Source organism: Rhincodon typus, chromosome 35, assembly GCF_021869965.1.
Source record: "Rhincodon typus isolate 14 chromosome 35, sRhiTyp1.1, whole genome shotgun sequence".
Classification (NCBI taxonomy): Eukaryota; Metazoa; Chordata; class Chondrichthyes; order Orectolobiformes; family Rhincodontidae; genus Rhincodon; species Rhincodon typus.
Window position 1 is genome coordinate 22860133 of NC_063366.1, and position 25595 is coordinate 22885727.

The window sequence follows — 25595 nt, forward strand, 5'->3', positions numbered from 1 at the left end:
ATCTTTTGATCCTTGTCAGATGAGGGGCATTTAAAGCTCTGAACTGAACTCGGTGAAGTTTGGAATGATAAGGGGTGTTCCCATCGCAACTTCCTGAATACTGAGAGGCCTGGATAGAGTGGATGCAGAGAAGATGTTTTCGCAAGCAGGAAAGACTAGGACACAAGGGCACAGCCGCACAGTAAAGGGACGACCCTTTAGCACTGATGAGGAGGAATTTCTTCAAACAGAGGGTGGAGACTCTATGGAACTCATTCCCGCAGAAGGCTGTGGAAGTCAAGTCATTGAGTGTCTGTAAGACAGAGCTAGGTAGGTTTTTGATTAGTAAGGGTTATGGGAAGAAGGCAGGAGACTAATGTTCAGAAACGTACCAACCATGATTGAATGGTGAAGCAGACTGGAAGGACTGAATAGCCTAGTTCTGATCCTATATCTTATGATCCCCTTAGTCCTAAGAATTATATCTAACTCCTTCTTGAAAACATTCAATGTTTTGTCCTCAACCACTTCCATTGGTATTGAACTCGACAGGCTCACCACTCTCTGGGTGAAAATATTTCTCCTCATCTCCTCACCTTAATGCCTCACCCTGTATCCTTAAACTGTGATCCCCTTGACCTGGACTCCCTGATCATCGGGAATATCTATTCCTGGTTGAAATTTGTAGATTTTTATGGGTCCCACTTCCTTCTTTGAAACTCCGCTGAGTACAGCCCTAACTGACATTGTTAAAAGCAGGCTCGATGGGCTGAGTGGCCTCCATAGCTTCTATAACTAGGAGGGGAGGGTCGCGATTCAGAGACACACTTACCGAGAGGAAAAGGGGTTGGGGGGCGTAGGGTTTATACAAAGCTGCCTTGTTTACCTGGATATCAAAGGGGCAAATGATTTACCTCCCAGATCGTCAGAGCTGGGGGTGGGGGATGGGAGGGGACGAGAGTGGGATGTGTAGGAGAGAAAGCTGGTGGAGGGGGGGGTGGTGTTCAGGGAAAGGAGAGAACGGCAAAAGGAGGCGGCACGGTGCCTCACAGCGCTAGGAACCCGGGTTCGATTCCACCCTCGGGCGACTGTCTGTGTGGAGTTTGCACATTCTCCCCGTGTCTGCGTGGAATTCCTCCGGGTGCTCCGGTTTTCTCCCACAGTCCAAAGGTGTGCAGGTTAGGTGGATTCTCTATGCTAAACTGCCCGTTGTGTTCAAGGGATGCCTAGATTAGGAGGGGTTAAAGGGGAATGGGTCTGGGTGGGATGCTCTGAGGGTCGGTGTGGACTTGTTGGGCCGAAGGGCCTGTTTCCACACTGTAGGAATTGTATGATACCATGAAGAGGGACACAGTGTCCATTCACTGGAAACTGAAAGCCAGGAAGAAAAGTCAGAAATCGCTGATTGGCGAGAGCAGCTGTGGGCGGAGATGTAAAAGCTGAGAATTGGAAACAGACTGAGTGCCTGAGAGCTGGCAGGAGCTAGCTATCTGTGTCTGTCTCTGTGTGTATGAGAGAGAGAGAGAGAGTCAAAGATCACAGCACAGTCCCACACACACACACACACACACACACACACAGGCTGAGAGAGCAGCTCCCAGCACTGCCCTGCAGCATCTACCAGAGGGAGAGGGAGTGAGACACTCGGAGCAGACACCAGCCCAGAAGAGCTCCCCCAGCCCCATGACTGGCTCGGAGAAGGCAGCGGATGGAGCTGCTGGCCGCCTGGCCCCTGTACTCGGCACTGCCTTACTGACACTGGGGCTGTCAGTGCCCACCACGGCCCTGCTTGTCATCTACTTCCGGTGTGGAGGCCAGCCAGGCCACCCAGAGCAGGTGAGAGAGCGGCGGGGGGAGGGTGGGGGGATGTGGAGGTCAGCGCTGCGCTTCGGAGGCACGTCACCCACCTCGGGGGAGCCCGCCGCCGAGATAGGTGCTAGACAAACGCAGGTCTTCCTTGTTGGTGAAAGGATAAGGATAAGGATAATTTGAAGTTTCCCCATTTACACTCGTTATAAATCGCTGCCTCTCGGAGTCAGGGGCTCGAGAATCTCTCGGGAAATCCCGGGAATGGCACTGAGGCCAATTGGGAATCTAGTCACTGAGTGGTCAGCATGTGGAGCATCCCATTGGCCTCAGTGCCCTTGGAGAGGGAGGTGGGTGAGGGAGTGGAGCCAGGATAGTTGGAGAACCCCCTCCCCCTTCCGGGATGACCCTTGACAAGATCCCAGTCACTACTTGAGGGACCGAATGTCCTCCACTACTCGCTTGTGGGAGCTCAGCCATTTGTGGCGGGGGGGGGGGGGGGGGGGGGGAGGGGGCAATGTAAAATAGGGAGGGTCAGGAGGGGGAGCCGGGGTGGGCACATGAGAACCCGGTGAGCTGGTCCCAGCCAGCGATACCCACATCCCATGAATGACTGTTTAAGATGCCCCCTCTTTGTTGGATGGTATTGCAATGACCCTCTTCAACCCTTTCCCTCCCAGAGTTCACCAAGTTCACCAACAGGACAGTGAGAACCGAACACAGTGCTCTCACTGAGAAGGCTGAGTTTGGGCCGTACACTTGTCTTTTCCTGGTCAGTGCATTGAGTACAGGAGTTGGGAGGTCATGTTGCTGCAGGACGGGACATTGGTTCGGCCACTTTTGGAGTATTGCGTGCAGCTCTGGTCTCCCTGATACAGGAAGTATGTTGTGAAACTCGAAAGGGTTCAGAAAAGACTTACAAGGATGTTGACAGGGTTGAGGGGTTTGAGGTATAGAGAGACTGAATAGGCTGGGACTATTTTCCCTGGATCTTCGGAGGCTGAGGGATGACCTCATAGAGGTTTATAAAATCATGAGGGGCATGGAGAGGGTGAATAGTCAAGGTCTTTTTCCCCAGGGTGGGGGAGTCCAAAACTAGAGGGGCATAGGTTTAAGGTGAGAGGGGAAAGATTTAAAAGGGACCCAAGGGGCAACTTTTTCACACAGGAGAATGGAACAAGCTGCCAGAGGAAGTGGTTGGAGGCTGGTACAATTACAACATTTAAAAGGCATCTGGATGGGTATATGGATCGGATGGCGTAGAGGGATATGGGCCAAATGCTGCTTTGTTATTTTCACTTTGAACAGCTTCTCAGCTTCATTCCTCACCCCTATCAACATCCCCCCCCCCCCAAGCCCCAACACCAACAAGCCAACTGTTATAGTGGTGTGCGTAAACCGCAGAGTCTTTCCCTCCCCTTTGTGTTCCTGCTGCCTCTCTCAGACTGGGGCTGCGGTGGTCGGAGGGGGGTGGGGTGGTGAGGAGGTGGGGCGGTGGGCTGTTCAGGCTGATCGTGTCAAGCTGCCTGCGATCCCTTTGCTGACCGAGCTGAAGCAGTGATGTCTCGGGGTGAAACTGGGAAACCACAGCTTCCCGTTGTATGGGATAACACAGTGTGGAGCTGGATTAGCACAGCAGGCCAGGCAGCATCAGAGGAGCAGGCAAGTTGCCCTTTCGAGTCGGGACCCTTCTTCAGAAATGGGCCATTTGCTGAAGAAGGATCGCGACCTGAAACGTCAACTTTCCTGCCGCGTTCCTCCAGCTCCGCACTGTGTTGTCTCTGACTTCAGCATCTGCTGTTCTTACTATCTCTTCCCGTTGTATGGGCCGTGTGAGGCTCAGGGAGAGACATAGAGAGAGAAAAAGAGGTTGCAGAAAGATATCAGAGGAAGCCATCGGAAGGCGATCAGTGTCTGAGATTACTCAGTCCCTCTGGGATGTCCACATGGGAACACAGACAGGCCCAGTGTCTCCAACACTAAACCCAGCATCTTCCCCACTGGATCCCACTGTCAGATCTCAGCCATGGCCATCTGCCTGGGAGGGGAAGGGTCTGTGTAGAAATAACTCAGCTAACATTTTTTGCATTCGGAAAATGCTCGATATCATTCTCTGCGGTTGCGCCGCCGCCCGCCCGCTTCGCACACAGCAAGATCCCGTGAGGTCGCTGTCTCCTTTCTGTGTTGCTCATTAGCGTAAGGGACAAATATTGATCAGGGTGTGAGGGGGTTTCCCCTCCCGCTCTTCGAAAAGTCACACAGCGCTGGGATTGCTCCCATCAGGACAAGGGGAGTTGGGGTAATGACTGATGTGAAACAAGGCAACTGTGGCAGTGCGGCACTCCCTCAGTACTGACCCTCTGACAGTGCGGCACTCCCTCAGTACTGACCCTCTGACAGTGCGGCACTCCCTCAGTACTGACCCTCCGACAGTGCGGCACTCCCTCAGTACTGACCCTCCGACAGTACAGCAGTCCCTCACATTGACCCTCTGACATTATGCGCTCTCTGAGTACTGACCCTCTGACAGTGTGACATTACCTCAGTACTAATCTCTGACAGTGCAGCTCTCCCTTACTGCCAACTCTCTGACAGTGTTGCACTCACTTAGTGCTGACCATCCAACAGTGCTGCACTCCCTCATTGCTGACCGTCTGACTGCACAGTACTCCCTCACAACCAACCCTCTGACTGTGCTGCACTCCCTCAGTACTGACCATCTGACAGTGTGGCACTCCCTCAGTGCTGACCCCCTGGCAGTGCAGCACTCCCTCAGTACTTAATCTCTGACAGTCCAGCACTCCCTCAGTACTGCCCCTTCAACAGTGAAGCATTCCCTCATATTTACCCTCTAACTGTGCAGTACACCCTGAGTACTGACCCTCTGACAGTGCTGCACTCCCTCAGTACTAACCATCTGACAGTGCAGCACTCCCTCAGTACTTAATCTCCGACAGTGCAGTTCTCCCTCAGTGCTGACCATCCAACAGTGTGGCACTCCCTCAGTGCTGACCCTCTGACAGTATGGCACTCCCTCAGTACTGACCCTCTGACAGTGCGCCACTCCCTGACAACCAACCATCTGACTGTGCTGCACTCCCTCAGTGCTGACTGTCTGACAGTGTGGCATTCCCTCAGTGCTGACCCTCTGATAGTGCAGCACTCCCTCAGTACTTAATGTCTGACAGTGCAGCTCTCCCTCAGTACTGACCCTCTGACAGCGCGGCACTCCCTCAGTACTGACCCTCTGAGATACAGCGCTCCCTCAGTAGTTCTCTCTGTGTAGATGTCCCTAAAGGACATTTGTGAACCAGATGGATATTTACAACAATCCTTGATGGTTGCCATAGTTAATAAGCTTTCAATGCTGCTTTTCTCTTTAAATTTAAAATGTGACATTGATAGGATTTGAACCTCTGACCCAGAGCATTAGCGAAATCCCAAGATGACTTCGCAAGAGATGTTCCCAATGTCTCACCATGTCCCTTCCTGCTCCTTGCTGGATGGAGGCAATCTGATGGGCTCAATAGCCTGACTATGCTGCAAGCTGAGAAATTGGACGAGATGAGCGTGCCCTGCCTGTATCTGTACTTGGGCAAGATCCTATTCATTATATTAGCTCTGAGCTGGATGAGATTCTTGATATCCAAGGTCGATAAACAATTCTCAGGGGCTATGCAGAAATATAGAGTTGATGTTCCAGTCAGATCAGCCATGACTCTTCGAGCAGGCTTGAAGGGCCAAATGGACCACCCTTTTCGGCTGAATATTTCACAGAGGAGCAGGGAGCTGTGACTGGTCAACATTTGTTCCTTCACCAGAAACCCTTCATCAAACACACACAGGCAGACTCACACACAGAAACACACAGATTCACACACACACACACAAACCAACACACCGACACACAGACAGAGACACAGGTAAACACACTCACATAGAAACACACATACACACAGATTCACAGAAACACAAATGCACATAGGCACACACTCAGGCACAGACAGAGACACAGAGATACACACACATGTAGGCACAAGCACATGCACACACACAGACAGACACAGTGATAGAGACACAGAGACACAAATAGACACACACATACACACACACACACACCGAGACACATACACATTTACACACACACATGCATAAACATGCACACACAGATATGCACACACACAGGCACACTTAAACGGACACACACAAACACACAGGCATGTGCACAGACCAAGATGCAGATACCAACAGACATAGATAGACAGACAGACACACAAAATGCACACAAACACAGAGACACAGACACGCACAGAGACACACAATCTGGTTGTCATTGTGGCGTCGACTGATTGGGAGATCTTACTGTGAATAAGTAGTCAGCCATGTTTCGTGAATGACTACACTTCAGGAACATGCCTTCTTGGCTGTCAGGGCTGTTCTCATGTTATGAAAGGTGCTTTATAACTGCTGTTCTTTGTCCTTTTCAAATCAGAGCAAAGTTGGAACAAAGCTCTTACTAAAGCCAACACTTGTCTAAGGTCTGACACATGGTGCAATGGCTCTTTCTGAGAGGGATTTCCACTCTGGACAAGGACAAGCCTCTTGCTTTGCTTTCTTTGTCAGTATTCCCAGCATGTTGGGGTGCAGGCGAGAGGGAAGGGGATGGACAGTGCTGTCCATTCTCATCTCCAATGACCAGGAGTGCTGTAACCTTTCAGAAGTCATGCGCTCAGTGGTTAGTAGTGACTGAGTTCCTGGTGAGATGCCAGTGATAAACTTCGAAGAACAGCAGGGTCAGACCAGTGACAGTTTCAGAATGAGCTGCTGCATTTTACACCACACCCTGCAGAGCCAGTCTCCAACTAGTGCAGACATCCTGCTGTCTTTCTCTTCTTGGGTATGTTCTCGTGTGACCGACATTAACAGGCACTCTTACCTGATGTTTATCAATTTGCAGACACAGCACAGACTTAACAAGGTGGCTCTTGTGTCTTTTCTAGGGAACCCACTGTAACCTGTACAGCACAATCTTGTGGCAGGCTCAGCTCTCATTAAACACGTCAGTCTGTCTGGTTATCAAAGAGGCCTTACTGGCAATGAGAGAGCAGTACGGAGGCAGAGTCCCTCATCATATTGTGCACTCACCCTCTGGGACTAGGTGGGACAGTGGGTCAGACACTGTCTCCCTCCGGGACTGGGTGGGACAGTGGGTCAGACACTGTCTCCCTCTGCGACTGGGTGGGACAGTGGGTCAGATACTGTCTCTCTCTGGGATTGGGTTGGACAGTGGGTGAGACACTGTCCTTTCCCCCCACCTCAGGCCTGTGTAGGGTGGATAAACTGAGGAAAGGTCACCGGATCCGAAACGTTAACTCTGTTTTCTCCTCCACAGATGCTGCCCGACCTGCTGAACTTTTCCAACGACTTTGTTTTTGTTCCTGATTTACAGCATCCACAGTTCTTTTGGTTTTTATTAGGGTGGATAAACTGCCTGTGAGGAGTAGAATTCCAGCCTGTCACTCAGACATATTAAATCCACTCACTGTGATCGATACCTGATCATGATCAATCACCTTTGCCACAGCTCCTGTGTTCCTGTCACCTGACTGAAACCTGGGAATATCCATCCTGGAAGTCTGCTCAGCTTCCTTATCCTCCTTGTCTTCCTCAATCTCCTCATCTTTCTCATTCTCCTCATCTTCCTGAACCTCCTCAGGTTCCTTAGTCTCCTCAGCTTTTTCTTGGGTGGGAGAATTTTCGATTCCCTTCTCTCTGTGAAGGACAGTGCTGGCTGGTATCACTCTGCCCTGCTCTAGTTTTCTGTTCTACCCTTTCCTCCTAATGGGTTCCAGGTTTCCCCAGTCCTACTGGATCAATTGCCCCAAATGGATGGAAGATCCCGATGAGATCTCTCCTCACCCTTTGAAAGCAGACAGAATACCTCCCCATTTCCACCACCTGCCCTGACAATCTAACCCTGAGCTGTCTTACAAATATACTACCCAAGGCCCATTGAGCCCCCCAACCTGCTCCACCATTCGCTATGATCATAGCAGATTGAATTGTGGCCTGGATCCGCTGTTCCACACTCCCCTGACTCCCCTGTCAATCAAAAATTAGCCTTAAAAATATTCAATGACCTTCCTCCGCCACTTGCTGGGCTAGAGTGTAGCATGGGCTCACAACCGTCTGACAGAAAAGTTTTCCTCATCTCTGTGTTAAATGGGGAAATCCTTTAATTGTATCGCTGAGTTCTCACCTTCATTCCCCCTCTGAGAGGAAACATCAACACTCATCCTATCAAAACCCCTTCAGGATCTTTATGATGGTTTCAGTAAGGTCACCTCTCATTCTCCTGAAATGTGAAGGACACAGGCTCAGCTTTTCCCATACGATGGTCAATCCTTATCCCAGGAACGACCAAGTGAACGTCCTCTGAATGACTTCTGAAGCAGCAATGTCCTTCCTTATGTAAGGAGATTAAACCTCAACACAGTTCACCGACAACTCCAGCGCAAATCCCCATTTTTACATTCCATTTCCGGCCCCGACCTTTAAAGAACAAGGCCCAATGTCATTGTAGTGGTCTCTGCTGGCCTACTGGCTCCTCCAGTTGGGGACCAGACAGAGCAGTGACTGTTCTTCAGGGGGAGGAAGAACACAGGTAAATACAACTCTCCCTGCCCTGCAGCAATTGGCAAGGAAACACTGAATGGTGGAGAAGTTGCGGATATGATGAATAATTCCCCTTGCCCACTGAGGGATGGAGGGTTGGGAGAATGCCCAGTTCTACTGGAAATTTCAGACAGAAACTTGTTCAGCCTGGTCCAACCATTCAAATTGGATCGGCAGGTTTGTTCCTGTAAGACGCTCAACTTCAGTTTAACAGCAGAAAAGTATGATCAGTGAGTGTACCACTGACAGGGGAGGGGTATAGGCAGTGAGGCTGACAGGGAAAGGTGTAGTCAGTGAGTGTACCATGGACAAGGGGAGATGCAGTCAGTGAGTGTACCATGGACAAGGGGAGATGCAGTCAGTGAGTGTACCATAGACAGGGAAGCTGTACAGAAAAGGCTTCTCTTTTTTCACGGTTTGGCCAAGACCAAAAGGATAAATTGGGAAGTGATGTCACAACTAAATCCAGTGGGGAATTCATAATCCTTTCCCCAGACAGAGGGTAAGAACGTGGCACTCACTTCGACAGGTTGTGGCCCAGGCGCGGATTGTCGAAGGATTTATGGGGAAGTGGGTAAATCCACAAGGGAGGGGATTGGATTGAGTTGGATGGGAAAGGGTGGAAGGAGGTGGAGTTAGACAGGAGATTCTGGTAAGGACCTGCTCTGCATTGTAGGCTCGGTGGAATGAATTGGTCTGAGGTATATCCCCATGGGATCAGCAGGCAGAGCTAAACAGCCTATCGCACCACACATTCAGGAGAGGACCCCCTTCTAAACAACCAGGGAACACTCTTCTACAGAAACAGCAGGTTTAAATATCATAGATTCTTCTGAAGGAAGAGGATTGTGGTACAAGGGTGAGAATAAGGAGTTAGCTCACAGATCTCACAGAGATCTATAACACAGAAAAGGGCCCTTTGGCCCATGAAGTCTGTGCCAGACAAAAACAACCACCTGACTATTCAAATTCAATCTTCCAACATTTCGTCCATAGCCTTGTCTGCCTTGATATCCCATCTAAATACTAAGACCACATCTAAATACTTCTTTAATGTGATGATTGTTTCTGCCTCTCCCACCCTTACAGTGAATTCCAGATTCCCACCACCCTCTGGGTGAAAATGTTTTTCCTCACATCTCTTCAAAACCATCTGCCCCTTTGCTTAAATATCTGCCCCAGTCTTTGTTCCTTCAAACAAGGGGAAAAGTTTCTTACTATCTGCCCTGTCTATGCCCCTCATAATGTTAGACACTCAGTCATGGCCCCCCTCAGTCTCCTCTGCTCCAAGGAAAACAACTTCAGTCTGTCCAATCTCTATTCTTAACTAAAACTCTCCAGTCCAGGTAACATCCTGGTAAATTTCCTCTGCAATGGCCTTGTTAAGTGGAGGTGTTGAATGTCCGCTGTTCCAGTTATCGGAAAAGTTGGAGTCAAATCTTCAGATGTGGAGAAAAAAAAGGCAGACGATACTGCGAACATGCTGGTTTTTGTAAATGAGAAATGCTTCTCAAAGACATGACCTGATTTTACTGCACATGCTCAGTATCCTCCTTCCCAGCCTTCCCTGTCTCACAAACTTTACCCTCTCTCAAATCTCCCTCTCAGCCCCTGCCCCTTCCCTCCCACTCACTCCCTCCCCTGACGTTCTCACTCACCATAAATGGGAACAATTTGGGGCGGATTTGATGGCCAGTTGATGTGGGTTTGTTTTTAATAGACTGAAGGGGGAAGGGGAGCATTACTTCTCTCTGTTTCACTCCACAGATTCCTCACAATGCGTCCATGGTGAAAGGACATTTGGGTAAGTGCTGCATTATTCTGTGTCTGATACCCACCCTAAGTGGGATCATGGCTGATCTTGTTGGGTTGTGGGGGTGGGGGGGGGGGGTGATGGTTGGTGGTGTAGGTGGCAGTGGGGAGAGGAGCTGGTGCTGATCCAGATAGAAATGCCCATCACAAACACGGACACAGTAGCTTGAAATAAGCGATAACAAGATGTAGAGCTGGATGAACACAGCAGGCCAAGCAGCATCAGAGGAGCAGGAAGGCTGACATTTCGGAATGTTCCATCAGTGTCTCATGGAATCCTGCTACAACGAGTGACCGAAGGTAAAACTTTGACCTGAGTCATTTGCTCTGTGTGTTCCAGCTTAGCTATAGAATTATCTGGCTGTGTGGAGAGCCCATTGTTGTCCATTGCATCCTCCATGGCAGCTCCTCAGCCAATTGGAATTGACTGGCTGACCAATCAGCATGATTTTCTCCTGCAGCGTCAATCATTTTACATTTGGCACTTTTGCATTTTTCCTGATAAATGCACGGTGTAAAATCTCTGCAACCTGTCTTTATCTTCAACAACCCCCGCTGTGGAGTTATGCACGGTGAGTCAGTGGTTAGCACTGTTGCCTCTCAGTGCCAGGGACCTGGTTTCAAATCCAGCCTCAGGCAACTGTCTGTGTGGAGTTTGCACATTCTCCCTGTGCCTGTGTGGGTTTCCTCTGGGTGCTCCAGTTTCCTCCCACAGTTCAAAAATGTACAGGTTAGGTGGATTGGCCATGCTAAATTGCTCATTGTGTGCAGGCTAGGTGGATTAGCCATGGTAAATGTGGGGTTACAGGGATAGGAAAAAGGGCTGAGTCGAGGTGGGATGCTCTTCAGAGGATTGGTGTGGACTTGATGGGCCAAATGGCCTATTTTCACACTGTAGGGATTCTATTCTATACTTCAAATTAGTGTATTTCAAATCATATATCACTCTGTAACAAAAAAAAGCCTCCTGATCTTTGCCTCTGGGTCTTTTGCCAATCCGTAAAAACAGACTGGCCATCAATCAGCTGTTACTGGAGATAGAGTAAATACAAAGAAACTATCAAAGACATTCATGATTTGGAACACGTTGAGAAAATCTCCTGTCCTCACCTTCCCAGCTCCAGGCTTTAACATGAGCTGGTTTGGAATGGGTTAAAGTGTTGCAATAGTCACAGGCAGAAATGTGATGGGGCCATCTCAGTTCACATCAAATTAAACAGGAAAAAACAAACCTCCACAGGCTGAGCTCATGGTGAGTATTTCATGGCTTTTGAGAAACCTCATCACAGGTGTGAACCTGTCTTGAAAACAAAACTGATTTAGATTTAGGTTTAGATTTTATGGCCACACGTACTCAAGTATGGGGTACAGGAGTACAGCGAAAAGTGTCTAATATTGCCACACACAGCTCCATCTTAGGTATAATAGTGCCCAGGTAAAAAAAAAACTTAGGTACAAAGTCGTAAAAGAGAGAAACACAGTTAAAAAAGTTAAGCATTACAGACCTTCATAGAATAAGTAGAAAATTATTGAAATAAGGTAAGTAAAGTCCTTCTTATTATAAACTACAAACTAAAGGAATAAAGTTAAAAGTTCAACAGTCTTTCTTGAGTACTTAGCCTCTGCAAGAAGAACAGAAAAGTGCAGGAGAAATAAATATAGTGTCTCTGGTAGCATCTGGGAGGAGACAGAGAGAGAGAGAGGTATTGTTTCGATATGATCCTGCTGAACTGAACTGAGAAAACAAAGAATTTCCTGTTAAATTTTTTGTGCAGCGTTTTAACTGTTTAAACTGATTAACGGACTCGTAAAAGCTTCTCACTGCCCTCGCCGAGTGCGACACTTGATGTCAATTAAATGAGTCATACTTCAGTTAATTGTGCATGTTTGGCTCTGAAAGGTGTTATAGACCATAGATACTTTGATAGTGGCACCTGTGTGATTCCCACATTAACCAATAACCAATTCTTTCATTTCAGAAAGAATCAGCGAGAGTGATGAACAGTGGGAACTGAGAGGCAGCGAGAAGCCAGCTGCCCATTTGATTGGTAAACACAATGTTTTTCTCAATATCTGACAGTTATTGTGAGTTAGCCAATGCAAATCCCTGAGGGGTTCTTATGGTGGAATGGTTGTGTCCATATCTCTGAGACAGGAGACCAAGTTCAAGTCCAGAGCAGTGTCATAGCATCTCTGAACAGGTTGCTTTGGAAAATATCTGTAAATTTCTGAAGCCAAACAGTCACCTCCTTATTAAACCCCTGAGTTTATGGTGATTATTCTGCCACTTGATCTATACAGCGGACACCCCTCAGCCACATGCTTTGTGCCTCTTCTATACAAGAGGCTTGTTCTAAAGTCCAATAGTGGAGGGGGTCTGCTTCCATGTTTTAAAAAATAATGGTTTGATTAAACCAGAGCATTTCACTTTCCGGGTTTGCTGAAAGTTGGGCTCGGGAAGCTGGCTCATAAATGAGACATTGTACACCAAAAAGAAGAATGTTGAGAAACACAGAAGGGGGAAGGGGCGGGGTGTGAGGAGAGGCTAAATTCACGTTTCTCAGATAAGGCGCTGGTCAGTGAGCTAATGGGCGGTACATCTTGGACACGTCCTATGTCCCTGACAAGACCTTAATTCCAAGACTTTCTCTACAGTTCTCACAGCCTTCGCCAGCTCTAGATCAGATTCCACCACACTCAGAGTCCTAAACTTGTACAGGGAACTATAAAATGCTGCCTGTTTAACAGACTGAGATCCAGACATGGAATTTAGGAATCAAAGCGCTTTTAAAGATTCACAACAGTTTTATTACAAATCTATAATTTAGCACAAATATAAGTTTCCATGTTTCCCTCCTTGACTTTTTCCCTGTCCAGAAACCACACACCAACCCCTCCAAACTGGGAAGAAGATGCTTTTCTTTCAAATAAACAAAAAAAAGCTGCAGGACTTTATCATTCGCCAAATGCCAGAAGAGAGAAACCAAGAGGGTATCAGTACTCACCAGTCCCTGTGGTGCTCACCTATTCCAAAAAGCTGAAAGGGTGCCAATGGGCACCTTGTGTGCTGCTTTTCCAAGGAGACCCGAAGAAGCTGTGGAAAGAGGCAGCCAGTTGTGAATTTTGACCTTATCCACGGCCTATGAACAGACGCACAAGGAGGTTCTCCAAGGAACCCAACTCTCTTACGTCACACAAAACTATCACCCTCACCACCAAGTAAATGAAGCAATTACCAGTGCTGCCCACTGGGGGCAATGCAATGATAACAAAAGGGCATGAGTCGAGAAGGAAAGAGAGAGAATTAAAGTGCAAAAGCTGAGCTCATTTTTTAAACAAATAAAACTATCACCAAATCGCCCGTAAGAACGCAGCTCTTCTCTTTTTAAGTAAAATTGATGGCAAGTCACCTGTGTTTCTCATTAAAAGAATGATTCCCAAGCACAACCCATCAGTGCAACAATGACACATATAGGGGAGGGTAGTAAGAGAGGGAGGGGACTCAATTAAAGTGAAGTTAGAGAGGGAAATAATTCCCTCCATCTCCTGTGGTGCCCACCTCTCTCTGAAAACATCAAGGATGTCAGTGGACGCTGGGCACAAGTACCCAGCTCTTAAACAATCCGTTCAGGCACGTTATGACATACCTCCAACATGGGTGGGAATTGAATCAAGGTCTTTATCCCAGAGGTAGGGACAACACCAAGGGCCCAAGATCTTCCAAGTCATCCATGTTACTAATGGAAAGAAAAATTACAGGCATTCACCAGGAGTGGTGCAACAATAGCAAAGGAGAACGGTCGGGAAAGAGGGATAGATCTAACTTAAAATGGAGCTAGAAGGGGAAAGACAGAGACACAGAAAGACCAGACCAGGTACGGATGGCAGATTTCCTTCCCTAAAGGATGGTAATGGACTAGTTTGGATTTTTACAATAATCCAGTTGTCATCACTGGGGGAAGCTTTTCAATTCCAAAGTTATTTTAACACAAAGGAGTTAACTTCCCCAACAGTCATGAGGAATTTGAAGGCAGTCTCCAGAACACGAGCCCAGACTTGTGGTTTGCGAAACTATTAACGTTACCATCAGACCAACAGAGACCAACAGTGGCAGATCCACAGGAGGTTAGTGGGTCATTGATGATTTAGTGTGCTCGGGTTCGGCGGGTTTTATTCCTTGCTGATCTGATGTTAGTTTCTCCTTCTCTTTGCAGGAATCTATCACCATTCTCTCAAGGACAGTTCCAGCGCTCATTTTCACCGCACACTGGAATGGGAGTCAGTCAGGGGTTTGGCCTTTACTAAGGACTCAGTGCGCTACCTTGGCCGATCTCTGGTCATCCCCAAGCGTGGCCTGTACTATGTTTACTGCCAGGTGGGCTTCCGTGGAAGTGAGTGTAAGAACCGACCGGTTACTCTATACAACCGGGTATACCGCAAACACGACTCTTACCCCGAGCCCCTGCTCCTGCTCAGCGGCACTGAGACGGTGTGCGGCAAGAACCACAACAAGGGCTCCTGGTACACCACCCTAGGCCAGGGGGCAGTGGTGGAACTCGAGAGGGACCACCAGCTCTTTGTGAATGTCAGCAACCCCCATCTGGTGGACTACCTCGATGGAAAAACCTTCTTCGGTGTCATCAAAATCTGACCTTGGCCCTGGAGGGTGGGAAGGCCAGGGGATAGAGAGGGCTTTGCAGAGATTAATAAGTGGGATATGAGTTACAATGTTACTTTTTTTTAGCATATATTGTTTCTATTTTATTACAACAACTTGCATTTATATAATGCTTCCGGCGCTGTTAGAGCATTCTCCAGCTTTTTCTCAGGAGACTCAGTCAGATTCAAGTTTGGTACCAAGGCACATGAGGCTTCATTTGAACACAAGGGGATCTGCCATTTAAGGGGAACCCTGATTCTTCACATTGGTTAGACTGTAGATCCTTTTTAACTCTCATTGTTTAAACTATAGATCTTTGTTAACCATGACTGGTTACATTGTACAGCACTATTACCCCTGATTGGTTATACTGTTGATCCTTGCCAACCCTGATTGATTACACTTTGGATCCTTGTTAATTCTTATTGGGTACATTGCACAGGTCTAATAACCCTCTCTGGTTATACTGTAGATCTTATTAGCCCTGATTGGTTACAGTGTAGTTCCTTGCTAATCCCAAGTGGTGACCAATACAGGATTCAATGTGGACTGAGCAGAAACCTGATCCCCCAGACTGTGGAACCCATGAGCACAGGGAGGAACAGGGATGGACAACAGAAACATATTTGTGAGGAAGACATAAGACCACAAAACATAGGAGCAGAAGTAGGCCATTTGGCCCACTGAGTCTGCTCCACCATGACTGACATGTTTCTCAACCCCATTCTCCTGCCTTCTCCCTGTCTTCCTTAATCCCCTTACAAATCAAAAACCTATCCATCTCTGTCTCAAACAGACTCAATGACTTGGCGTCCACAGTCCTCCAAAGCAATGAATCTGAACACAGAGTCACCATCCTCTGACTGAAGAAATTCCTCCTCATCTCAGTTCTAAGGGGTCGTCCCTTCACTCTGAGGCTGTGTCCTCAGGGTCCTAGAAGCTGGAGGGAAAACAAGGCCCAGAGAGAGAGAAATAGACGGAGCTATTGATGGGGTGAGGTGCAGGAGGTGGACCACGTGAAGCTGACCAATTAGGCACAAGCCCCTTTTTCCATGCTGTAACCGCTCTGTAATGGCTGGATTTCTGCACAATGCATTTCTTTCACACACCAGTCTGCCATTCTTACACAGGCATAACTTCACTTAATGCTGATCCACTTGGCAATGCAGTGTGTATCAATATCTCCAGCAGAGCAGGTTCAATGGACAGAGTGGCTTCCTTTGCTCCTAATTTATACATTTGGATCTTGCCACATTACTATAGTTGTTTTTAGTTCTTACAAGAACAAGAGTTCATGCTAGTTACTTAGTGCTGTTTAGCATGCTTAAAATTATACATATTTTTTAAAATAACATTTTGATGTACTGACTGATTTTTTGGTACATTTGGTACTGTTTAAACATTGCCCTGTGCTGTTCAAACATTGCCCAGTTTTGTTTAAACATTGCTTGGCACTCCTACCACCATTATTTGACACAGTTTAACTCTCCTGCATCCCTCAGGGCTGTGAGCTCTGATAGCATGCCATTAAAGAACACCTTCTGGGGTACCTGCTCTTTATTAATGTGATACTGTTATTCAGGGATCCACCAACATGTTGGAATTCTCACCTTCCCAGGGTCCAGTGCTGTGGACAAAGGTGAAGTATGTAAAGCGGTCATATCCCCACTTTCTCATTAGAGAGAGAGAGAGAGAGAGAGACGACTGGTGATTGTTTAACCTGAGGGCCAGCACGCCTCAGGTGAGGAGTGAGGTTAAGAGTCCTTCATAGTAACCTCAGCCAGTGCAGGAATTGAACCTACACTCTGTGTGGCAAACCAACCATCCAGCCAACGGAGCTAACGGACAGGAGTATTAATGTGACACAAGGCATACCGTGTTCCTGTACAGCTACCCAGCTACAGTGGCATACACTCATGACCACTGCAAAGAAAAACTACCTAAAAACAAAGGAAATCCTGCCTGCTCCCTGGCATGGTCTTACTGAAATACCGAAATAAATCATTCCCAGAACGTACACCATGGCTCTGTGGGAATTCCCGCTCCACACCATGATCCTAAGCCCTCCTGATGGGGGATCAGAATAGAGAACCAAATTGATATTCTAATCCACTGTTCTTCACCACTCACTTCACCGCACCCTGCCTCATCCTCTTCTCAATAGGGGCAGTAGGTTTGATTAAAGTTCCTCGTCTCCAACATAAACAGGTTAATTCTGGCGTGGGCAGTGATGTAGAACAAGCAGTAATGCCTTGACTGCCTGGCATAGTCCCATCACATAATCAGCTCCATTGAATTTCAGTTTATAAACAATATCTCCCCCATTGGGTGTTGTAGAGTGACTGGATCTGGCTCTTTAAGTGCATGCAAATGCAGCATATTTCATTGATTTGCTTTTTCCATCATTTCATTAACATCTTTTACCTGTCAATCTATCATTGCAAACATTTTTTGCCTTCTTTCTTTCTCTCTCTCTTTCTCTTTCTTTCTCTCTGACTCTTTCTCTGTCTTTATCTATCTATCTATCTGTTGCATTATGTCTCACATTCAGTATACCTTTAAGAGATGTACTCATGGTATCATCACTGTATTATAGTGTGACCTGAGGCTGGTAAATGCTCCACCTTACCCCAGGGTCACTTGAAGCATTCTCTCTACTAGAAACATGCTGCTCTTTGTAACTGAATGTTAGCCTAGACACAAAGTTGTATATAATAATTACCTGTAATAAATTTGTTGTGTCTTCAATATTGCAATATCCAGTTTTTATTTATTGTTGTGGGAAATTATACAAGTATTATGGCAAAAGATCAATATCCTGCTGGAGACGTTCCTGTCACATTCTCTATCAATAGGATACAGTGCTCAGAGTATCGGTTAAACTTTCCATCTTGACCCTTCTTCAATAGCTGACAATGGGACACCTGTAAGGTCGGAACATTCACTCTCTGTAGGCTGTGTGTTCAATCATTTTCCCAATGATCAAGAACAACCTCTAGGCGATAACTTTTATCCCTTTGCTCTTTTACCACCTATATTTAAGAAGGCTTGAAGGACAAATAATTAAGTCTAATTGATGGTGCATCACCTGAGGTGAGGTCAGTCTCTGTGAGAACTTAACAGAACAAAACTTTTCTCATTGAAATTTCCTCAGGTTAAATGGACCTGTAACCATTGCAGTAAAAGTGATTAAAACTGCAACACCAGTCTTTAATCTGTTACACACAGACATAGATACAAATACACACACTGACACATATACACTGTAATGTACCTAGACATATGAACACACGGAATTTCTCATACAGACATAAGCACACACAAATGCAGGCATTCAAACATACACAAACACACTAAAACACAGATGTTCTAACTCACATACTTTAAGCAACACATACAGCAGTGTATACATGACTAATTCACAACACTATCACAGAGGGATTTTAGTACACAGTGCACACAAAGACACACAGATACTGAAACTCAGAGGAAGACACGCATGTTAATCCACACACAGTAAAGGCAAATATTCTAATTTACTGAAGTACACAGATATCCAACAAAGTACTAACATGTACGCACAAAACAGACGCATGACAGACATAGACACAAGCACAAACTGAATCACAGGCTAAATCACACTGACATATATATATAGAAATGCTATAGAATACTAACACACATACAGTAACATTCACATCTACAAACATATACACAGCACTGCCTGCCCACACATCATGATACACTCAGCACGTTAACTCACTACTTCATCCTGAATTTGGTTCACTTGGCTGACCAGTTAATTTTGTTGAATCTTGGTTTGTATGTGGTTAGACTTTGTTCCTCTCTTTGTGTCTCACCCTCCACCCTGACTTAGAGCTAACTAAAACCTTGTGGCTGGCGTCTGCCGTTGTTTAAAAGTTGACTTGGACATTTACTGCCCTTGCTGAAGTGAAGCATAGATCAACTGGGCTGAATGGTCTGTGCCCATATTTTGAATCCAATTCAATGTAAACTTCCTGCTTCTTTCCCACTCTCCCCTCTAGCCCACTGCTGTGATGGTGTAGCCTCCATCTCTGGGGGACGGTGACACAAACCTGTCTACCACTGACGCTCAGTAGTAGCAGTGTGTGCAAACTCCAAGACGCATTACAGAAATTCACCAAGGCTCCTCAGGCAGCTCCTTCCAAACTCACAACCTCTTCCATCAGGGAGGACAAGGACAGCAAATACATGGGAATATCAGACCCTGCAAGTTCCCCTCCAAGCCACTCACCACCTCGACTTGGAAATATATCACCCGTTCTTCCATTGTTGCTGGGTAAAAATCATGGAATTCCCTCCCTAAGGGCCTTGTGGGTCAACCCACCGCAGATGGACTGCAGTGTTTCAAGAAGGCAGCTTACCACCAGCTTCTGAAGGGGCATCTAGGGACAGGCAGTGAATGCTGGCCCAGCCAGTGATGCCTACATTCAGTGCATGAATAAAAAAAAATTAAAGACAGCAGGGTCAATGGCTGAGTGTGCTTTTAGTGGGGCTGACTTGGGGTGAATACTTGCCGAACTCCTCTTCTTCAAGCCACGAATGCCGGAACTTTGAGGCACATCTGACACTGCAGCACTCCCTCAGTACTGCTTTGAGAGCTTCAACCTGAATTTTGCTCATAACCTGAACAGAGTTGGGGCTTTGAACCCACAACCTTTCATATTTCTTTTTTCTTGTGCCTCTGTGAAACTTGGTAGCCAATGGAAATCTGTTTGTAAACAGTGCTGAGCATCCGTACTCTTTCTCTGTTCACACACGTCTCACATTCTTAAATGTGCTTGTTTCTAAACTCATGCATATTTGTGCGTGGGGTATGCTTTTAGGATGCGTGCATGACTTTTTACTTACCTGTCTGCGGAGAAAATGTATCAGCATTAGAGTTAGGATAAAATGCTGTGTGTGTCAAAGGGAGGAGAAGCTCGAGCACGGTACATGTCTTTGCATGTGTGTATCCTTAGTTTTGTGAGCATGTATGTACCTGTAGGGATATCTCTGGAGGCAGTTCAAAGTTTACAAGAAAGATACCTTTAGGGCTTAAGTTATTGGGAAAGATTAGACTAATTAAGCTTTTATTCTCTAACATATAGAAGATTCAGGGGTGATCTAATCAAGCTCTTTAGGATATTAACAGCAAAAGACAGGGTACATAAAGATTAACTATTTCTACTGGTTGAAGATTCTAGCACCAGGGGGCATAGTCTCAGAATTAGGGCCAGACCATTCAGGAGAGATGTTAGAAAGCACTTTTACACACGTAGTGGAGGTTTGGAACTCTCTTCCTCAGACAGGGATTGATGCTAATTCAATTGTTGAATTTAAATCTGAGAGAGACAATTTTTTTTTATTAAGTAAGGGATGTGTGCCCAAAGCAAGCAGAGGGAGTTAAATCACAGAGTAGCCACGATCTTACTGAATGGCAGAACAGGCTCAAGGGGCTGAATGGCCTAGTCCTGTTCCTAAGTGTATTCCTGGGTCAGGGTATATGTGGTTATATGTATCTGACTGAGAAAATGGATGTCTGAGGGCAAAGGTCTCAAACACATGAATAAGGTCACAGATTATCAGGCAGTAATAGAACCCTGTGTTGCTTTATCCATGGCCTATAGATTACCCTGGAGAATGTGTGGAGGAGATTCACCAGGGTGTGGGGTGGGCTGGATAGTTTCAGTTACAAAGAGAGATCAGATGTTTTCCACATAGCAGAGGAGATTGAAAAGGGGACACGATTACAATGCATTAATTTATGAGGGACAGGGACAGGTCAAAAGGAACACACTTTCTCCCTTAATGGAGGGATTAATGACCAGCGGCATACATTTAAGGTAAGCGGCAGAAAGTTTACAGTGAGGAGAACTTTTTCACCCAGAGGGTGGTGGGAATCCAGAACTCATTGTCATTAAGAGTGGCAGAGACAGAAACATTCATCACATTGAAGAAGTATTTAGATGTGATCTTGCAATGCTAAGGCACTCAAGACTACAGGCCAATGGGATTGGAATGTTTAGGTAGTTGTTTTTGACTGGTTCAGACTTGATGGGCCAAAGGGCCTTTTCCTGTGCTGCAGTCCTCAATGACTTTACAGGAGGTTCCTCATCAAATTTGGTGACGTAACACCAATGGAGGAGCGTTTCACGAGGTCCTCCAAATCCAGGGCCAAGATGACGATTACACAGCAGCTTCTTCTCCTAGGCTAATGTGCCCAGTGTTGATACGTTAGTTACTTAAATCTCCCTCCCCTCCGTGGGACATGCCCATCATACACCTGACACGAGCCTCAGGAAGCAACTGCCGCACTTGAACTTCACCTCCTACTGAGGAGGACGATGGAAATGCTTTCATGGTCAGTGTCCCTGCTGACTCCTGGGGCATTCTGAGCTTGTGACTGACCGAGATGGGAAAAGGATCATCTGGGAAGGCACCAAACACAGAGAGACTTTTTTTTCAGGAAGGTGGTGAGGTGAGGTCAAGTATTTAAGACAGGAGTGCTAGAATCTCTAAACAACCCCTTGGACCCCATGGGCCAGGCATATGGCTAAGTCCAAAGATTGTGCATCAGAATTATGGGCCACCTACCGACCCTTCAACCGGAGTGGGAGCGAGTCAGTGTCAATCCCAGGTGATAAAGATGAATGGTGTGTGTCCACAGATCTTTACAAGTATCAATACATGTTCTTTTACAAACCATTCACCTCATTCATCCCTAGTGGTGTTTTTATTTTTTATAAAATGAGGTCACTTTAACATTGTGGCTTCCTTTTTGAGAAAGCCTTGTTTGGAAGAATCCTGCAGAATGGTTTCTAATGTTGGAAAATTAGATTGAGGAAAAGATATCAGTTACAGTGAAGCCCACAACAGGAACTGTGCTGCTTTCAAAAGCCATGAATCACACCTTCATAGAAAGAAATGGCAAACACCCACTCACGTACGAAATCAAATTAAAGTTTTACAAATTCATCATACATCTTGATGTATATAAACACAGACAGTCACACACACTACAAACACATACACATACAAACACACACACAATTGCACATGCACACATATATAAACATGCATATGCACAGTCTCTCACACACACACACACTCAAAACATTTTAAAGAGGTAGGTGTGTGTTTCATCATGTCTGGGTTTATTTTTATCCCAGTCTCAGTGGTTAAATATTCAGTTTCTCCACATGTTGGGGACTTCACAATAAAACAACATGTAAAAATACCCAGGATATATTTATATTACGGGACAGTCACTGGCTTTTTCAATGCAGAACCAAGAGACTGGAAATCCCCCAGATTCCCCTATTCCAACCCATCTTCCCCACCCCACTCCCAGCTTCCTTCTTACACATATTAAACATAGAAGGAAGTCATTCAGACCAGACAATGGTTGCGAGCAAATGATATTATGTTTAATGACCTCTCATACATCCCCACACATGTTTTACTTAACACTTGAACAAATCCAACTCCCTGAATGAAGAAATGGCCATTCAACCCCTTGAGGCTGCTTGCACTTCAACCAGATCATGGATGGTCTCCTTTGACCTCAGTACCATTCTCCACTCTGTCCATAGATCACTTGAAATATTAAATATTCAGAAATTTGTCAATTTCTACCTTCAGCTTGCTCAATCACTGAGCTTTGGGGTCGTGGGGCGGGGCCGGGGGGGGAGGTGAGGTGGCACCATTACATGGTGGAGCAGAGTCAAGGGGCCAAGTGCCCTACTTCTGCTGCTAGGCCTTATGGCTAATCTCTCCACAGGAGACAATTCTGCCATCCCAGTGATTGGCTGAGTAAACCTTTTCTGCAAGGATATTCTTGCTTACAAATAGAGACTAAAACTATTTAATTCTCCAGGAACAGGCTTACAAGGTTCGAGGATCATTGAGGCTGGGCTGTCCAATGGTCATAAGATCTCAATTGCTACCTTTTCCTTAACCCTAATGACAATGCTACACCCAGACCTCACACAGCAGACACCATCAACATTATACTGGGAGCGTCAGCCTGCGTTCTATCTGTCTATGCCTGATAGCAGACTTGAATCCACAACCATCAGACACAGTTGGAGAAAAATCCAGTGAGCCCCTGAGAATTATTGATGGTCAAACAGGCAAAACCGACCATTCCGCTCAGCTTCCTCCCAGACCCATAGCCCCCAGATCTCCAATGCACTATCAAACTACCTCAAATCGAGAAGACAGATTCCCATTCATCACCAGCCCTTCAGGGGCACAGCACATTCTGAAACCCTTCATACAATCTGGCTGCTACTCTAAGGAGGGAAATGTGCCGGGCAGTTCATGCTCAGCAAGATCCCAGACAGTGTGCAATAATGGTCATAAGACTATAAGATAAAGGAGCAGAATTGAGCCATCCGGCCCATCAAATCTGCTCCACCATTCGATCATGGGTAAGATATTTCTCAACTCTTTACTCCTGCCTTCTCCCTGTAACCTTTGATCCCCTAGTTAATCAAGAACCTACCTACCTTTGTCTTAAAGACACTTAATGGCTTGGCCTCCACAGCCTTCTGCATCAATGATTTCCACAGATTCACCCCCACACTCCCACCACTCTGGCTGCAGAAATTCCTCCCAATATCAGTTCTAAAGGGTCATCCCTTCACTCTGAGGGTGTGTCCTCGACTCCTAGTCTCTCTGACTAGTGGATAAATCTTCTCCACGTCCACCCTAACTAGGCCTCTCAGTATTCTGTAGGTTTCAATCAAATTTCCCCTCATCCTTCTAATTTCCAGTGAGTACAGTCCCAGTGTCTTCAACTACTCCTCATGTGACAAGCCCTTCATTCCCTCACCACCTGCTCATCCTTCCTGAGATACGCAGCCCAAACCTGCTCTCAATGTTCCAAATGCGGTCTGACTGGAGCTGTATATAAAGCCTGAGCTGTACATCTCTGCCCTTGCATTCTAGCCCTCTTGAAATGAATGCCAACATTGCTTTTGCTTTCCAACTGCCAAATGAACCTGCATGTTAATTTCAGAGAGAATCCTGAACTAGGACTCGTAAATCCCTTTGTGCTTCAGATTTCCAAAGCCTTTCCACATTTGCAAAGTAGTCTATGCCTCTATTCTTCCTACCAAAGTGCATAACCTCACATTTTCCCACATTGTATTCCATCTGCCACTTCTTTGCCCACTTTCTCAGCCTGTTCAAGTCTTTCTGCAGCCTCCCTACTTCCTCAAATGCTATCTGTCACTTCACCTATCTTTGTGTCATCTGCAAACTCAGCAACAACGCTCTCAGTTCTTTCATCCAGGTTGTTAATGTATAAATGAATAGTTATGGTTCTAACAAGGATTCCTGTGGAACTCCACTAGTTACCGGCTGCCATCTTGAATTACGTCCACTCTCTACCTTTTGCCAGTCAGCCAATCCTCAATCCATGCCAGTACCTTGCCCCTAACACAATGAGCTCTTATCTTATTTAACAGCCTCCTGTTTGGCACCTCGTCAAAGGCCTTCTGCATTAATGGTGAATAATAACAGTACCTTTCCTACATGCCTTTTCTACCTCCTGATTTATTTCCTTCCCCACATCCTGACTACAACTAGGAGGCCTGTACATAGCTCTCATCAGGGTCTTTTTCTCCTTTAATACTACTTGCAGCTGGAGGAACACAGCAGGCCAGGCAGCATAGGGGAGCAGGAAGGTCGACATTTCGGGTTTACACCCTTTTTCAGGACTGGACCCATTCTACCCCTTCCAACTGCACATCATGTGTTGTTCTTGATTTCATTTCATTTCTTACCAACCTACCCCATCTGCCTGCCCTTTCACTAGGACGCCTATCCTTAGATAATCTGCACTTCTCTCTCCTGCCCACCACCTTCCTAGCATTATTGAAGGGGGGACCCTCGTCTGTGAAAATGGGTGTTGTCCAAGTTTCCAACTGGATGTCCTAGTCACCATCTTATATTTAAACCCTATTCGCTTTAGTCTCCTTTGCAAGTGAAATCACCATCTCTCTTCCGATCCTGTCAAACATCTCCAATTTCAAAAGGCCTCCATCGCTGTACTCTGGTTTGTAGACAAGCGTGTTTAAGCTTTTGTTTTCGGGTGACACATAATGGAGGAGCAGGTTCAACTAGCCCGTGAACGTGTTGATGATTAACTCGGAACTCCTCGAGCTTTTCTCATTGAAATCCCTCATCGTGACTTAATCGCCCGCTTCCTCATTTGCTCTAGTTTCGCCCTCAACACACCTACCTCAGTTCCGCTATCAGTCGTGAATCTTCTCTGCATCAGATAAAATTTCCACCTTGTTCCCGTGAGCACTGCTGATCACAAACGGAATAAAAAGTTGTGGTGGAGGGACAGGCCGGGAATTGATACAATTACAGAGAACTCCTGGCAAAATGGATGGAAAGGGCGTTTGTCGTTGTCAGGCTATAAATTAATCCGCCAAAGCCCTTTCCGAACTCCACTGCTTGCACATGGGGTGAAGACAGAACTGAATTTCCTCAGTGACTCGGATCAGGGTCCTACTGAAGGTAGAATGCTGGAAAGGAGACAGTAGTTTAGTCAGAGATAGTAGGAACTGCAGATGCTGGAGTCAGAGATAACACAGTGTGCAGCTGGAGGAACACAGCAGGCCAT

General features: G+C 46.4%; 1 protein-coding gene and 1 pseudogene across 1 annotated transcript; one reads left to right on the forward strand and one right to left on the reverse strand.

The window, feature by feature from the left end:
• Nucleotides 1–25595, reverse strand: part of LOC109926205 — a 468382-nt pseudogene that overhangs the window by 52915 nt on the left and 389872 nt on the right.
• LOC125486957 (lymphotoxin-beta-like) lies at nucleotides 1446–17680 on the forward strand. Its single transcript, XM_048616602.1, has 4 exons — nucleotides 1446–1815; nucleotides 10228–10264; nucleotides 12252–12320; nucleotides 14487–17680. The coding sequence occupies exons 1-4, from the start codon at nucleotides 1663–1665 to the stop codon at nucleotides 14921–14923; spliced, it is 696 nt and encodes a 231-aa protein (XP_048472559.1). The 5' UTR covers nucleotides 1446–1662; the 3' UTR covers nucleotides 14924–17680.

Excerpts from the sequence above, each read along its gene's own strand:
- LOC125486957 (XM_048616602.1), top strand. The coding sequence starts at position 1,663 with ATGACTGGCTCGGAGAAGGCAGCGGATGGAGCTGCTGGCCGCCTGGCC. Across the intron at positions 10,265-12,251 it reads CATGGTGAAAGGACATTTGG|AAAGAATCAGCGAGAGTGAT; the intron begins GTAAGTGCTGCA and ends CTTTCATTTCAG. Across the intron at positions 12,321-14,486 it reads GCCAGCTGCCCATTTGATTG|GAATCTATCACCATTCTCTC; the intron begins GTAAACACAATG and ends TTCTCTTTGCAG.